Source organism: Dasypus novemcinctus, chromosome 11, assembly GCF_030445035.2.
Source record: "Dasypus novemcinctus isolate mDasNov1 chromosome 11, mDasNov1.1.hap2, whole genome shotgun sequence".
NCBI lineage: Eukaryota > Metazoa > Chordata > Mammalia > Cingulata > Dasypodidae > Dasypus > Dasypus novemcinctus.
This window is the reverse complement of record NC_080683.1, coordinates 108,810,314-108,828,498: the sequence shown is the minus strand read 5'-3', so window position 1 is coordinate 108,828,498 and position 18,185 is coordinate 108,810,314. Positions and strand designations below refer to the sequence as shown.

Here is an 18,185-nt window from a genome sequence, read left to right as displayed (position 1 = left end):
ACATAGAGAAAGCCACAGAAGCAAGAAGTTGGAAGCAACGAAACCTAGAAGAGAAGGGAGAGACCAGCAGATGCCGCCACGTGCCTTGCCATATGACAGAGGAGTCCAGGATCACCAGCAGCTGGTCTTCAGGAAAAAGGTATTGTCTTGATACCTTGATTTGGACACTTTTCATGGTCTCAGAACTGTAAGCTTTTAAGCTAATAAATTCCCATTGTTAAAGCCACCATATTTTATGGTACCTGCTTTTGGAAGCTTAGCAAACTAAAACAAGCTTTCTTAAAAATCATACAGATGTAAAAAAGCATCTCCAATTAAGACTTTATTTCATTCATATCAGACATAACAAGTGCAACTTGAATGTACAAAGTCTGAACAAACATAAAAGGGGAAAAACAATGAAAAAATTTTAAAGCAGATTCATGCAAAGAAATGAATGGGACACTGTTGATGTCACTCACCCTGTTTTACCTTGATTTATGGCAAATGCAAAGGACGCTAATGGACTTCCAATGGGAATCCAGACCATGGGGATATCAGAAAAAGTAAGAGCAACTAAGGAGAGAGGTGGAACTTTCCCCAGAATTCAGAGAGCATGGTACAAACTTTCTATTTTAAAGATAGTCCTTGAATAAATTTCCAATCCTGGAATTAGAAACTACATCAAAAGGCTGATAAAATAATTTTCCTTTTTTTCCTAAGAAATGCATTCTTGCAAAATAAACACTACCAGCTAGCAGTTTCAAAGGAATCAAGGGTTCATTTAAAGTGCATCTGTTCGCTTATATATAGAGGCAAAGCGTTCTACAGAAAAAGGAATCCTTCCACAACGGAGGTACTTGAATAACTGCTTTGGGAAATCGCCTCCCTGATCGGTGAGCATTTGGAATCTTTGTGTCTACGGTGTTGCACTTTGCCTTTTCAGTAATATCTATACACTCTCTCTTCAGCCAACCCTGAAGAAGCCCTTTGGGTCTGGAGGACACTGTAAGATCTGAGACACAGCTCTTTATGGAAGAGCATTTCCGTCAACAGACCAAGTCCTTCATCTCTGTAAAGCACCACAGTTACTTCAAAGACAATTAGAGAAAAGCTCAAGATAATCTCATAAATAGTTCAAGATCCTTCAAACCTTGCCCCCAAATGTAACTGTATATCCTTTGACACCATCTGACTCTCGTAAACATACAGGGCACCACAATGTATGAGATGGATGCCATTCAAATACATTACCTTATTTATTTATGTTTATATATTTTATTTTTTCAATTTCATTCTTTTATATACACGTTTTTGGTAACTGTAGTAAAGATGCTGGTGAAAAAGTAATTTGCTTGACAATTCGTGCAAAAGTAAAAACACTGATTTAAAGAAAAGTAATTTTTACAGCTATTCAGCCCCAACAAGTTATCACAAGCAGTTAGGCAATATCATGACTTGCAAAGTTATACTTAGCATAATGTTGCAATTCAAAATATGGCACAAAATAAACAATACAGGTAACAGTCCCAACTGGCTAAATTTAGCCAGGTTTTGGCTAATTTGGTTTAAGTTGAACTTCGATTATATAAAAAGTTTCCTGCGAGTACTGAAAAAGAAACAGTGTACATGAAAAAGAATTCAACAATGTTTACAAAATGCCAAAAGTTCTCATTCTGACCCCTTTATCCATAAATAATTAATGAAGGTTCCCCCCACCCCCCACCCCCAGCCTCAAAAAGATTTACAAAGATAAATTTAGCTCAGTGAACAGAACCAAAAGATGACTGTTGTTAGACAGTGCCTGGTTAAAAGCTCAAGCAATTTCATAAGAATTCATATATATTGTCTCTTGAGGAATATAAATAATCCGATAGCGTTACTCTTTGAGTTTTGAAGACTTCTCACTTAAGAGTTACAATCGTCCTTGTGCTTTGAATAAAACATGAGCTGTAAAGCAGAAAGCTGATGGTACACAGAATTCACCATCTTCAAAGTTCATTGTGAGAGTTCTTCTCTGCAGCTTTGAACATGAGGATGGAATTGAAAATTTTGAGAGCAGGGCCCAGCTTAATGCTCATAATTTTAACAATGTCTGTCTGGGTCATAAGCAGAAATGCTTCTCCATCGATTTGCTAAAACGTGAGAAAAACAAAAGAATGTGAATTAATCCAATTAAGTGTTGTGGATTGAAATGTTCAAGGTTAAATGATAGCTGTCTTTCCTACACAGCAACACCACACAGCACACGTAACAGTTCAGGGGTGCAACAACGGTTCCTGAGAAATGGACTTTCCTCATTTCTAACAGGACAATTGCATACACCCAGAAGTGGACTGGGAGCAATGTAAAACTCACTGGTCTAAAAAATCAGTCCACAGTAAAATGCAAGGTGCCCATAACTTCTTGTGGTTACTCTGACTTGGGCTCTAAGTCAAGAATAATATAGAAAAAATTGAGTGTGTCCCAAATCTAGATCATATCATGGTAGGTTTTTAAATTAGAAAAGATAGTAGGTACACAAATCTTTGTGGACATAAGCAAAACAGGTAAACATAGCTACAGGCCAACAATTCTTTTTTAATTAGCCTTCTACCATAAAGGAAAAAAAACTAGTGATAACATTCATTTTAGAGTGGCAACAATCTATCTTCACAGGCAGAAAGAAAACCAGTTGTTAATGGCAATCCACAGGGGAGTGTAAGACCGGTTAATTGCCCAAGACTATGAAAATAACCTTTGGTTTAGGTGGCAACTTTTTTTAAATTTTTGGTATGACTTTCAGCTCTTAGGGTGTTGTACTACCGTAAAAATTTTAATTCACTTCTCTTTCAGTTTTCTCATTTTGCACAAAAAGAAACACACACTCCTGCTTCCTGCCTCAGAGTACATGAGAAGCCCTGATAGCAATGTGCTCTAAATTCTGTACACGGTTCACTAAATAAAGGCTAATGTAATTAAGTAGATCTTCCTTTCTCCTTGAAAACAAAATAAACAAACAAAAAAACCACAATCTTATAAATCTAAATTCTATGTAAGAGTAAGAAATAGAGTCATCTTATAGAACAACTCTGTGAAACAAATGTGTTAATTTTCAGCAAGAAAACATTCTGCTGTCATAAACCTAAAAGGCGACATTCAGTATGAATCCCCAGGCGTAGCATGCGTTAGGCGGTAGGCATTTTTGGAAAGGTTTGCTCTGGTCTCATATGCTTGTGCTGTTTTTACAGCCCAAGGCCAGTCAGAAAAGCAGATTTTTAAAACATAGATTAAAAAAATTTTTTAAAAAAGATTCACAGATCATACAAAATGTTGCCTTAAAAAATATAAGAGGATCCTGTATTCCCCCACCCCCACTCCTCCCACATCACCAAGCTCGTTCATTAGCGGGGCACAGTCACGGCGTTTGATATGATACATTTTGGAGCACTGCTACACAGCAGGGATCACAGTTTATGTGGTAGTTCATGCTCTCCCAGTCCATTCAGTGGGTTATACGGCAGCATATAAGATCTTTTAACACTCCACTTAACTAAGGCAGAGCTTAGGAGAATGGACAGCCTGATAAAAGTCTTCTAAGTCCTTAAGGAAAGTGTCACCTAACATGCCAGCCCAAGGAGCCCCTCACAAAGACGGACTGGGCTGTAATAACCTGGGCCCTACTGAAGCCTTGAAGCAGAAACGCAGTCACCGGGAGATTACTGAGTTTAACGTGACAGATGACCAAGAAAAGGAAGCTCCCAGAGTGCTGAGAGGCTGAGATTTGAAACGTCAGGAGGGGAAAGAGATGGAAAGATTTGGTAGATGATTATTATTTATTATAAAGTGACACAACTTGAGGCTAGTGCCAGACTCATCTACACTCAGGCTGTTCCCATATGTGGCATGAGGACAAGCCACAGGGTTAAGTAAGCTTAACTAAAAGTTCAACTAAAAAGTACTTCTAAATTCTGCACACAGTTCACCAGTGCTAATGTAATCGAGATTTTCCTTACTCATTTTCAGAAACAAAATTTAAAAAACCATGTCAATCTAAGTTCTGTGTACTTAGAGAGTAAGAACTAGAGTCATCTTGTAATTTTATTTTTTTAAGATTTATTTATTTCTCTCCCCTTCTCCCCCCACCCTGGTTGTCTATTCTCTGTGTCTATTTGCTGCGTCTTCTTTGTCTGCTTCTGTTGTCAGCAGCACGGGAATCTGTGTTTCTTTTTGTTGCGTCATCTTGTTGTGTCAGTTCTCTGTGCGTGTGGCACCACTCCTGGGCAGGCTGCACTTTCTTTTGCGCTGGGCGGCTCTCCTTATGGGGTGAACTCCTTGCGCGTGGGGCTCCCCTACGCGGGGGACACTCCTGTGTGGCAGGGCACTCCTTGCGTGCATCAGCACTGCGCATGGGCCAGCTCCACACGGGTCAAGGAGGCCTGGGGTTTGAACCGCGGACCTCCTATGTGGTAGACGGACACCCTAACCACTGGGCCAAGTCCGCCGCCTCATCTTGTAATGTTATAAGAACTGTTATCACTGCCTTAACTGCTGAGCTTATTTTTTCATCAGCTTTTGTAATGCATAGAAAGTAGTTTAACTCCTAGAGAAACTGAAAGCTTCAGAGATTGTCTTGCTAATGGCCCCAAACTAGGAACAGAATTTGGAAGCAGGGGCTCTAGCCTTCCAGGCCATTCTTTCCACTGTGCCCTCATTATTCCTTTCAAATGTTTGGATTCTGTAAATCATGGTGACAATCTCCTTGTCGGAATAAGCCTAAAAGTATAAGGGTATGCATATATATACTCGACAAAAACCTAGTAACTGTTTCCATGTTCCAGATACTCTTCTAGGGCCTGGGCATGGAGCAGAGAATAAAACAGGCAAAGAACAAAAAACAAACAAAAAACACCAATTCTTGGTGGAGCTAGCATTCTAGTGGTGGGAGAAAGACAGAAAGCATAAACATAATAAGTAAATTAATAACTTAGAAGGTAATTAGTGCTGTGAAAAAAATAAAGCTGGCTGGGGAGTTGGGTGGGGCAGCAGATGGCATTAAAGTAGGATGGTCAGGGTAGATCCCTTGAGAAAGTGGTATCTGGGCAGAAGGAACGAGCACGGAGAACATCTGGAGGAGGAACATTCCAGGCAGTGGGAAGAGCCAGACGTGCTGCAAAACTGAGGAATGTCAAGTCGGACAGCTTGGCTGGAACAACATAGGCAAAGGGCGGAGCAGAAAAAGGTCAGGAGGTGAGGGAGGCAACGGGAGTTCAGACTGCAGGCACTCGGAAGGGGTTATGAAGCAACCAGAAGGAGCTGAGCAGAGGAGTGGCATGATTTGACTTGTTTTAGCAGGATCGCCTTGGCCGTGCTGGGAATAGATTGCAGGGGAGCAAAAATAGAAGCCCACCCCCCACAGGAGGGAATTGCCATTAATCCAGGTGGGGGATGATGATGACTTGGATCAGGAAGGTGGTGGAGGAGGTAGAGAGAAGTTGTCAAAATCCCCATGTTTTCAAAATACAGGATTTGGACAGATTTGAGCTGAATGTGTGAGAGAGAGGGAGAAGTCGAAGGTGGTTTCCAATAGTAGAACAGCCTGATACTCACAGCTTGCCTTTTAGAGATGACTTACACAAGATTTGCATTATGGCTCAACCCTAGGACTCAAAGCCAACGCCTGCTGAGGATGTGAGGCACTTCAGAGGAGGGATTATGTCTTCCTATCTTTGAAGCATCCTTCTTACTAGAGCACAATGCGGAGTAACACAGGGTAGGAATGTAACAAATGTTTGCAGGGTGAATGAATAAAGGACTGAGTATATGAATGACACAATAGGACAGGGAAAGCTCATTATCCCACTTCTCAAAGGAAAGATCTGGCTTTGGGGATACCTGGGGTTTGAGGAGTATCTCCAAAAATAATACGCCATGAAGAAAAAACTATTCAAATAAATGACCTTTTGAATTTGAACTTGAATCTTATTTACTTAAACTAAACAAGAGAGTGAACCTATATGGATGATCTAGATATTAACAGAAACAAAAATATAATTTATAAAATAGGTGTGGTGGTTTGGAAATATATGTTCCCCAGAAAAACATGTTATTAATCCATCAAATTTATTCCTATGGGTGTGAACCCACTGTAAATAGGACTTTTTGATAAGGTTACTTCAGTTAAGATGTTGCCCACCTCAATCAGGATGGGTCTTAACTTATTACTGGAGTCCTTAATAAGAGAATGAATTTCAGATGTATATACAGAAGGCTGCAGAAGGAGCAGCCAGATTCTGAAATCAGGGGAACCTGGAAAAGAAGTGAGAGGCCAGGAGAGGGCGCCACGTGCACTGCCCTGTGACAGGAAAGCTAAGGACCAAGGACCGCCCGCAGCCACCCCCAGAACAACAGTCTTCGGGAAGAAAACATCGCATAGATGATGCCTTGATCTGGACTTCCTCTTTGCCTCAAAACCACAAGCAAATAAATTCCCATCGTTTAAGCTGAACCACTGCATGGCATTTGCTTGTGCAGCCAAGGAAACTAAAACGGGCAAAATGCAAATTTATTTTCAAAATTGTTTTATTATTTTATAAAGGTAACGACTACATGTATTTCAGAGAAAAAGAGCAACAACGCCCTTTGTATATCCGAGAGTCCATTCAGGGATCGGAAATTAGCTGAGAGCAGTATACAAAGTCACTTAGATTTCGAAGTTGGGGAAACTCAAAATCTGAACAACTGCCAATTAAAGATCAATTAGAAAGGAGGTAAGCATTTTTGAAATAAGATCTTAAATCAGAAGAGGCAGGCGTATAAAGCATGAATGATGTCTAACAGTATAAGGACACTGACCACCAGCGGCTGGACTCTTTGCTGGCCTAAGGTTGTGCCAGGCTCATAACTGAAGCCTGCTATTCGTAACAGTCCAATAAACCATGGGGGCAAATGAGGTGCATATGTGCATCACTGTGGAGAGCAGACGTTGGAAAGAGCCTTCTGAGATCAGTCTACTTCTGCCTTCTGGCAGCATTCCACATGGCCAAGTTCAGAGCCGTAACTGACTGCCCTGCTTGATGGAGGTGGCAGGCAGTGACATATTCCAGAGGTCTCTAGGGGACAGTGTCTCACACCACTACGTCTAGTGAGGTAGAAATCACATTCCTTTTTATTCTAATACTCTACAGAGGTGATATCATTATTAATCATCCCTTATTTAGAAATATTGGACAAGTAGATGAAAACAACTAATAAAAATCATCCAAAAGCAGACTAATAAATACCAGTTATTTTAAACATTACTGAAAAAATGAAAGAGCTGAGGCATTGCTTTAGCAGTCAGGGTATCATTATTTAGTACAAGCACCAAATGGAGTTGATTTTGGTGTTGTTAAAATGATAGGTGAAAAAAATCATGGAAAAGATTTCGCTTTATTAAAAATAAACAAAAATGCTGCTTGTGTATTTCTTTGGCTTCTTTCCGTACCATAAACTATATAACTGTATATATAATAAGTTTAGTACTACTGCTGTGAAGCATCATAAAATGCTACTTACAGACATTCCTTTAGCATCACATCTTAATCAAAGACATTTTTATACAACTGATTCATGCTGCTTGTTGGACACCTAAATAACAATTTGTTAATTTCAACATAACTCATCTCCTCCCACCTCTGCGAATTCACATTTCACTATTCACTGCATTTCAGTGCTCTGATCCCATTAAGAACATACTGCAATTTAACAGAACACTTACTTCATCTTTAAATACCTTTCCATGTTCTTCACACCCAGGTAAACTCTGTATGAATTCTGACACCTGTCAAAAGTAACATGCAAAGTCCCCGTTAAAAAGAAATCCACACTTTAGCAGTTTCCCTCAGTATAACGTCTCTTTCAGAACAAAAGACTAAAACCCAAACACATTCACAGTGTCCACCCCATAACTTAGTACTCATATCTGGTCTCAGACAAAGAAAATAAAACATACCTCATCTGTACTCCATTTGGAAACTTTACTGGCAGGGATTCCAGCAACAGTTGGGAGAAGTTTGCTCTGCTGCTCCCAGCGCAAGGGCAGACAAGGAATTGGGGACTTAAAGGACAGAAAGACGGCCGACCGACGCTGTGCCTGCTGGACGGTGGGTTCTTCCCGGGTACCTGGTCAGTTGAAACATATGGGAAATCACTTTCTGAAAAGGGGCCGTAAAGCCTCAAATGCCACACTTGCTCCCAAATAACGAGACTGGGGGTGAGGTAGATACAGCACTGATTCCTTCAGCGTGGTACTCACTGAATAATACTCCCTCCTCTGGCTTTCCAGAAAGTGACTCTAAGATACCACCTGTAAATCCAGCTGATGTCTGCTACACCAGCCAGGGTTGCAGACAACATCATGATGTCCTAATGCTTCAGATAAGAACTTTGCCTCAGTTTCAGTATCAAGGAAAAAAAAACACCATCTTGCTCTAGACATGGTACTGGTTTCCTTTTCTGCTTTGGAAGTCAGAAAGCTCCCTGCCAAATTGTATACGAGAATCCTGAAACCTGTGACCCATTACAGTCCTTGTACTTGTTCTCTCATCAGATTTGTTCTCTCAATGACTATTTACTAATTGTACTGACTTTTTAATAGACAACTTAAAGCTTTTTGAAAGAAGGGAATAGGAAATTATTTCAATGAAAATAAACTAGCAATAAGGTAAACAATTTGATCAGTCTTCCTTTGTGCAAATTAAAATAATAGAATATTCTGCTAGATCTACTGAATCCAAACCCAGCTGTATTACTACTGCTCTCTTAAAACAGTGATTCTCTAGCAAATGATTTATGTCCTTGGGCTCTTGACTTATGAGCATATAAATGGGTATCCCCTTATGATCTTTTAGAACAGAAATTTCTTCCTTACAACACCTTAGAAAGGCACCCCTGCCTCATGTACCCTCCCTCACACAGCAGCCCTGCTACCGTGATATTCCACTATACCATCTTCACCAAATGGCTACCTGGTTTAGGCATTCAGACCATTAAGGGTTTTTTAAAGTAAGCTTTTTTTTTTTTTTAATTGAAGAAAAATATTTATAGGAAGTATACAAAAGTGTACAGCTTAATGAATTTTCTCAAAGTGGACACATCCATGTAATCAACACCTGGATCAAGAAACAGAATGCAGCTGGCACACCTAGCCCCCTCGTGCCCAGTTCCAGTCACACTCAACCCATCGAGGGAACATGTTTCCCTGATGTTAGTTTATTAAAGCTGCCAAAAACAATATACCGGAAATGGGTTGGCTTTTACAATGGGCATTTATTAGGTTGCAAGCTTACAGTTCTGAGGCTGTGAAAAATGTCCAAATCAAGGCATCAGGCAATGTTCACTCCCCAAAGCCCGACTGCCAGCGACCCTGGACTCCTCTGTCAAACGGGAAGGCACATGGGAGCGTCTCCTTTCTCCTCCACGTCTTGTTGCGTTCAGCTTCCTGATTTCTGTGGCTTCCTCTCTCAGCTCTTGTGGGTTTCTATCTGTACTTCTGTGTTCTGTTGATTTCAGCTTTTGGTTTCTGGGACTTACTCTCAGTTTCTCTCTCTCTGTCCATATTCATCACGTTTATAAAGGATTCCAGTAAGAGGATTTAGACCCACCCTGGGTCACACTTTACTGAAGTAACTGGATGAAAAGGTCCCATTTACTATAGATTCACACCCACAGGAATGGATTAACTCTAAGGGCATGACTTTTCTGGGGCACGTACAGTTTCAATTTGTCACACCTGACTTCTCACACCATAGATTTGTCTACCCCTGCTTTTGAACTGTAAGAGGAATCTTGTGTGTCCAGATTTCTTTCTCTCAAAATCATATTTGTAAGACTCATCCATGTTGTGTATAGCTGTAGTTCATCTGCTCTTTGCTGTATGGTGTTCCATTATTATGAATTGCCCACAATTAATTTACCCCTTTGGAGCTGATGGACATTTGAGTTGTTTTAAAATTTTGCCTATTACCCAGATGTTGCGATGAATATTCTTATACATATATATTTTTTGAACAACTGTCTGTATTTCTGTTGCATATATATTGAAGAGTGAAACTTTGAGGTACATTCGATGTATTAGTCAGCCAAAGGAGTGCTGATGCAAAGTACCAGAAATTTGCTGGCTTTTATAAAGGGTATTTATTTTAGGTAATACCTTATAGTCCTAATGCTGTGGAAAGTCCAACTAAAGGTACCATAAAAAGGTCGTTTTTTACCAAAGTCAGCTACCACCTGTTGATGGCAGGCGATCTCTGCCTAGTCTCTCAAGGCTTCCTATGTCAGTCTCCGGCATAAGGCTTCTTTCTGGGCGTTCTCAGCTACTCTGTTCTCTTCAGGTGAATGAGTTACCCGGGCCCCCAGGATGAATGACAGAGCTCTTCTTGTGTCTTCCTGAGGGACTGCCCATTTATATCAGCCCACCAAGGTGCTGGGGACTCAACTTGAGTCATGCCCTACTATCGTGGTCAAATCAAGTCCTAAATTGATTTTATCAAGTAAATGTAACACCTTAGAATTTAATCGAAGGGTATCACACCCAGTGACATAGACTAGTTTACAAACATAGTCTTATTCTTTTTGGGATTCATAAATAATCTCAAACTGTCACATTTGGCTTCATCAAAACCTGTCAGTTTCTCAAAATGGTTGTATTAATAAACATATATACCACACACCAAGAGCATATGAGATATGTCTACCTCTTTTATTTTAACCACACTGGTGGGTGCATAATAGGATAATATAGTGGTTTTAATTGCATTTGTCTGAAAACAAATGAAGCCGAGAACCTTTTCTTATGTCTACTGCCTAAATAGAGTTCTTCCTATTTAAAATGTTTACTCATGTTTTATGCCTATTTTCCCATTGGGTTATCTTGCCTTTTTCTTATTGATTTGTAGAAACTGCTACTGTTTTTTATATATATATATATATATTCTGGGTAGGAATCCTTTGTTGGAAATATGTATTAGAAACACTTGCTCTCCTTTGGTGTTTTCCTTTTCACTCTCTTATTAAAAGGGCCTTTTGATAACAGATGTTCTGAATTGTAATAAAATACCATTTATTAATTTTTTCCTTTGTGGTTATTGCTTTGTATGTCTACTGAAGAACTGTTTACTTCAAGGTCAGGAAGATAATCTCTGCTTTCCTCTAAGACTTCCTGCTGTACTGCAGTGCCAGTTTTATCATAAATATAAATGTGGTGTGCTTGCAGATTCTCTCCTGTGTTCCACCAGCGTCTCCGTAGCAATCCACTGACTTTAATTAGAATAACTTTATAACGGGACTGATATCTGTGACCCAGGTACTTCGGCTATGTTCTCCTACAAGATTGCCTTGACTAGCGTTAGCCTTTTGCATTTCCATATTAATTTTAGAAAATCAGCTTATTAATAAAATGCTAGGGTTTAGGTTGGGGTTGCCACCGATTAGAGATCAGTTTGGTGAGAAATGATGTCTTTATAACATTGAGTTTTCCAATCCATAAACACGGTATGTCCTTCCATCTCTGAGGGTCTTCTCTAATACTGCTTGCTAATGTTTTACGGTTTTCATGTAGAGGACTTGCACATCTTTTGTTAAATTTATTCCTATTTATCTGGTGTTTTCTGATGTTACTGTAAGTGGTACAGTTCTTTAAAAATTTATTGCCTAGTGTTTACTGTGATTCTCTAATAATTCTTCTCATAAACTTGCCTAATCTATATTTTGAATTGCTCTGAATGTTAGAGACTATGCTCAGTCAAAATCACTTACTGGAGCTCACACCCAGTGGTTCTAGTTTTACCCCACTCAATTCAAGCAGAAAAATGCTATTATCTGCCCCACATGAGCCATTTCAATTCTTCCAATATATTTTTTTAAAGCTACCATTGCCCCTCTCTTTCCACATTTCATTCAACTGTTCTCACATAATTCATTTTAGATCATATTATCTATTACATGGCAAGTAGTATGAATCAGTATCAACTGCTGTTCTTTTTAAGTTTCCCAGAGTTTAAGACATTTCTGTTTAACATAAATATGGGATTACTTAAAAACATTCCCTTTATCTCAGAAATTCCTAAGAATTTAACAACTCTTTGAAATACAGTATTGGTAAATCTTTCATGAGACAGGCTTAAAGGAAATGGTAAGATTTCTGAATTTACAACATAGTAAAACTATAGAACCTACTTTATAATTTGTATTTAGATTGTTCTTGTCCCATATTAAATGTCAGTTATTCTATAACTCATTTTGCTGTACAAACATTTGCACTGTTCACTCCATCATTTTACCTGCTATCATTGGATCATTCACAGTTCATTTCTAAGGCTTGGAATTATTCCTCAGAAAACTAACTGAGCCATTCTGAAGAGATGATTAAAAATTCAGAAGACCCTGCATTTGTGAAAGCTTTTGCATATCTTTGAACCTAATCTTATAGATAGGCCTAAACACATACACCACTCAAATTCTAACACCCAACTTTGCCTGTTCCACTTTAAAACTGTTTCCTTGGATGATTCTTCTGTGCTGACTGATTCTCTGGAATCTGGTACGATTTTCCTGACAAATGGGGCAACTGTACTATTTAACAGCCATGTACTATGCCATCTCCTTGGAAACCAAATAGTGTGTTAGGCATGATTCCAATCCAAAATCACAAAGAAAGCAACTTCATTTAAGCGAATTTGCATTTGATTCCCTGAATTGAAAAGAAAAACAACCCCACGTTTTGCTTTGTTTTGTTTTTAAACATGCGATATGGATTAAAATAAATGCAAACAGAGTGGCTCAAGCAGCTGGCTCAGTGCCAAAGGTAGGAAGAGTGGGTCTGATGGACAACATGCTATTTCAGGAAACACAGCCTTTTGTTCTGGAAGACAGTTCTGCCACCATCAATTTACTAGGGCCATATTTCTAACCCCTGCTCTCAAACTATCCACCTGCATGAAAAACTGTACTTTTTAAAGGCATTTTCTCTATTTCATGAAGTTTCCAGAAATGAAACTTTACTAAAGGTATATGGTCAAATTGCTTCCTTATCTGCCCTATTAGGTTTCCAGCTTTGTACTTTCACAGAACTTCTGTTCTATTTACCAAGGGACCCAGAACAGACCAAGGGTGATTTCTATGTCTACCACTCACTAATCCGTGAAAAGGAAATACTTTTTTTCTTTTTGAAACTGTTTACATAGCCTAAAAATTGATTTTGAGTGTTTTGTGAACATGAGAGATACTGGAGTAATCTGAGGAATGTCCTAACTAAATGTCAGACCAGGACCAGCTGAGAAGTAGCTCCCCATCACAGAACACAGCACCCCGAAGATCCTGGAGCCCACAAGCCAGGAGATACTGCATAGAAGTGGGATGCACTGTTCAGATCTCTTTCCACATTTCAATTTCAAGCATTCCCTTCCCAAGTGCCAGGAGAATACCAGCACGGGGCGAGCAGAAGACTCCCTGGATGGATCCCATCACACCTCTGTGAGGAAAAAGGATGCTCCCCACACATGCTTCATCACCCACTGGTATGCTAAGAACCACAATATCACCCAGACAAAGTAGCTGTGGGCAGAAGTCCTTTCTCAGACCTGCAAGAGATTCCCTAAGACATCTCCTAGGCATTATAGCCAAGGGTGGAGCAAACTGTTGTCAAAATACAGCATTCAATCCAATTTCCATAAATGAAAACTCCCTCTGTAGCAATCATTCCTGATGTACGAAAGGCTCACCAGAGAGACATTTTTGTAGAAGACCACACGATGGATATGCACCCATCCATTTCCTTCCTCATTTGGTTGTCTCCCCTACTAGGCCACCAAAAATCATGCACACCCAGATTTCCAATACTTCCCTGAACTCTGATATCATGACCCCCATCCCCCACCCCCAGGCACAGTAAGGATACTGCTGTGTAACATGCTGTCCTCTTTCCAGGAGCCAAATTAAACGCTCTCTCCCATCCTCCCTGGAGCCCCTTGTGGTCCCACTGATCAAGTATTCCCCTTGATACACTATTCCAGATGTGTACCCTCCCTCTCCCACTCTTCCCTCCTTTTGCATATGTGACAGGAACTTTACTAACATTTCCTGGCTCTGTAAGAATTTTTTCTACTTCTTATCTTCCTACTTAATTATAGTAAATTAAAAGAAATACCTTGTGTATATGTATGACTTAAAAGCTGACCAAAAATAATTGTAGAATAAATGAGTCAATAGGTAGGTTTTTGTACTATAAATTCTCATATGATCTCTCTTGAATGTCCTGTTATCTGATGAGGATGGAAATATAACTGCTACATCTATAGACCAAATCAGAGGACTCACTAGTCACACAAAACTAGACACAGATCTCTCCATTATGAATAGCTTAATTTTGAGTTCCCTTTCCCACTGAAGAAAGGAGATATATCTGAGCCCTTGCTACACCCCCAACTACTTAAATGACTCAGGAAAATTATTTTACCTCTTCTGAATGGGTTCTTCACTCTCTTAAAAAGAAAAACAACAGTAACATTCCTAAAAAAGATCCTTAGGGAAAAATGACAAGAGATAAGTGATATGTAAATTTAAAAAAAATGATCAAAGAGAGTGCTTCCTCGTTATAAGCAAATTTGTAATTGACTAACAAATGGAAGTTTGCAGTAGAGTCTGTAATTACTGTGTTTCACCTGTGTTCCCTTAGGAAGAACTTTGCCACTGACTTCACAGACGGATGCCTGTAAAATGGCTATTTTCGGGCTGTGACAACAGCAAATGTGTTTCACTGTAGCAATAAGCATCTGATGACGTTGTTGTATAATGTCTGGGCAGAGCAGAAGTCCTAACAATTATTGGTCATGGTACACAAGCTTCTAGAATATACTACTGAGGCTTTATCTCAGGTTTATGGTCCTTGGGCTAATTCAAATCAGAGTTTGTAAGAAATCTAAATAAATGATCATTTTCTCAGGTAAGAAGCAGCCTTAACATTTTCATTAAGAATCTATCCTGAATAAAGAACCACAGGAGGAAAATAATAATACAGGCTTGCTGACATTACTGAATAATACTTTTTAAAATAAGCATTTGAGAATAAAATCATATCAAGTCTATAATATATCACTTTGTTAAAAATAAATCTAGAAGGATTGTGGGAAGATGGCAATGAACTAACAGGCAGAGCTGAATGCTCTCACAAAAACAATGGAGAAAGACCCAAAAGCTGTCTGAGGGACCTGCTTTGAGAGTTAGCAGACCAAGACAGTGCTACACAACTCCCAGGAGGGTGAGGGACAGAGAGATGAGTGTGAGTTACCAAGCCCCCATGGTGGATGGGAAGTACTCCCCTCCCCCATCCTCAAGATATTAAGCTGGGGTAAAACACCTGGCTTGCTGCAGCAGACTGAGCGGGGAGCAGACGCCTTCCTTCCTGTCAGCTATTTCAAGGGAAAAGGGAGGGGAGGTCAGGATCCTTTTTTTTTTTTTCAGTGAATTCTGCCAGGAGAGCCAGCTTTGAATCTCTAATCTGGAGATTCAACACACAAAGACAGGAAAGCTGAGACTGAAATACCTCCATGGAAAGGTACACTGACTAGTGCCATCTGCTGGCTTATCTGGAAATTGCATGGACAAAAACTGTTCATGCTCTTCATATCCAACCCCTGAGAAAAAAATTTGCATCCCACTAGTGAGTCCTTGGCCCAATTTTGAAAACTTAAACTGGGCAATTTTAAAAACTGAGAATAAGTTGAACCAAATATCAAAGAGGAACTGTGGGGAGAAAAAAGCAATAGGCAAGAAAGAGATATTAGCCATCAGAGTAAATTCACCAATATACTGACATGCCAAATATCCTGAAGAGACACAGGATTTAAGACAATCAGTGGCAATCACACAAATCTCCTAAATCACTTCAAAGAATTTAAAGAAAATATGATTAAAGAAGTGAAAAAATATTAAGAAGACACTGGGGGAGCATAAAGAACAATTTGAAAGACTGCAAAGAAAAGTAACAGACCTTATGGGAATGAAAGACATGATGGATGAGATTAAAAATACATTAGAGGCACATAAAAGCAGATTTGAATTGCTTGAAGACAGAATTAGTGATTTCAGAGACAGGACATCTGAACTGCAAAGACAGGAGAATGGAAAAAATGGAACAGAGTCTCAGGGAATTGAATGACAACATGAAATGCACAAACATTTGCATTATCGTTGTCCCAGAAGGAGAAGAGAATGGAAAAGGGGCAGAATGAATAGGTGAGGAAATAACAACTGAAAACTTCCCAACTCTTATGAAGGACATAAATATCAATATTCAAGAAGGATAGTGCACACTGAACAGAATAAATCCAAATAGACCGACCCTGAGACACCTACTATTCAGAAATGACAAATATCAGAGATAAACAAAGGATTCTGAAGGCAGCAAGAGAAAAGCGAAGCATCACATACAAGGGAACCTCAAAGCAATTAAATACCTACCTCTCATCAGAAATCATGGAGGAGAGAAGAAAGTGGTATGATGTACTTAACGTACTGAAAGAGAAAAACTGCCAGCCACGATTCTGTATCTGGCAAAGCTGTCCTTCAAAAATAAGGGTGAGTTCAAAGTTTTCACAGACAAAAACTGAAAGGATATTTTACCAAAAGACCAGATTTGCAGGAGATACTAAAGGGGGTACTGCAGCCTGAAAGGAAAAAGGGCAAGAGATTTGGAGAAGAGTTTAGAAATGAAGATTATTAGGAAGGGTAAACTAAAGGATAAAAAGACAGACAATTGAGGGAAATGACCACAGAGAGCCCAAAGACAAAATGGATGAAGTAATGCCTTTACAGTAATAACACTGAATGTTAATGGGCTGAACTCCCCAATCAAAAGACATAGACTGATAGAATGGATGAAAAAAAAAAAAAGAGCCCTCTATATGTTGCCTACAAGAGAAATGTTAGAAAAAGGTATTCCATGCAATTAGTAACCAAAAAGGAGCTGGAGTAGACCAGATAAATGTAAAATAACAACATCATAGTATATGAACAAAAATTATTCAGCACAACTGGCAAATTGTTTCTACGATAAGTATTTTGTAAATTTTTTTTCATACAAAATAAACAATTTTAATTGATGAGGGCTGGAGAAGAGATATATTTTTGGACACTTCGTTTTTTTCTTTAACCCTTTCTTATTCATATACTTTAATTAAAATAATCTATCTGGATCAGTAATGATTTAGTGTGACTACTGTTGAACAAGAATGAGTTTTTCTGCCTCATAAAATTTTGAGCTGGCAAATTATTATCTGCATTAATTCGTCCCAGCAAGATGTAAAGAATTTCCAAATAGGAATTTGATTTTATAGAAAGAATTATGGCCTCAATGGAAATTAAACAACTAAACCAATAATTAATTTCATTCTTAGAGATTTTTATGTTCAATAGTTAGAGCTGTAATTAAAAAATTAGAATTGTTATAATTAATTTCTATTATATTTGAATTATTATTTCCATTTATAAACGTTGCCATGCTATCTAATTTTTATAACTGATTATATTAAATCTAACCTGGCCTTGCCCTCTTGTTTATAATTTGTAATTTCTTTCAAGGTATTTTTCTATTTTTTTTTTTACAATCTTACAATAAAGGACTTTTTAATAGCTAACAAAAATAAATAAAAAATAAAAACCACTGATTATATGCTTGGGATAGATCTTATGGTATATGAATATAACTCAATAAAACTGCTTAATAAAGAAATAATTAACTGTGCAAGAATAGCTAGAAGAGTAGCTATGTATAGCAGGGAAAATAGCAGATTGACAGATTTTGTTTGTTGTCTGTTTTTTGTTTATATTATTGAAATAATAAAATGCCTTAAAAATGACTGAAATTATGAACGCACAACTATGTGATTATACCACATACCATTGCTTGTACACTTTGGATACACTGTATGCTTTATTAATATGTATCAATAAATTTTTTTTTTTTTTTAAAGCAAACTCCAGTATGTTGAAGTTCCCAGCATGGGGGTTTTATTACTTTTTGCAGCCATCGTTTAAGTTTAAAATTATTTCAAAATAAAAAGTTAAAAAGAAAAACAAATCTAATGACTGGGGCGGCAGAATTGGCCCAGTGGTTAGGGCATCCGTCTACCATATGGGAGGTCTGCGGCCTCCCTGACCTGTGTGGAACTGGCCCATTCGCAGTGCTGATG

At 38.7% G+C, this 18,185-nt stretch overlaps 1 protein-coding gene across 14 annotated transcripts in view; it reads right to left on the bottom strand.

The window, feature by feature from the left end:
- Positions 1–309: 309 nt before the first annotated feature.
- The window catches only part of L3MBTL3 (L3MBTL histone methyl-lysine binding protein 3), a 123,575-nt gene continuing 105,699 nt past the window's right edge, over positions 310–18,185 (bottom strand). For all 14 annotated transcript variants that reach the window (XM_058307415.2, XM_058307426.2, XM_071218659.1 and 11 more), the window contains 3 exons: positions 7,952–8,121; positions 7,718–7,780; positions 310–2,114 (listed from right to left, as the gene is read on the bottom strand). In XM_058307415.2, the coding sequence (XP_058163398.1) occupies positions 1,971–2,114; positions 7,718–7,780; positions 7,952–8,121 (377 nt within the window). In that variant the 3' untranslated portion in view covers positions 310–1,970. The remainder of the gene's footprint in view (positions 2,115–7,717; positions 7,781–7,951; positions 8,122–18,185) is intronic.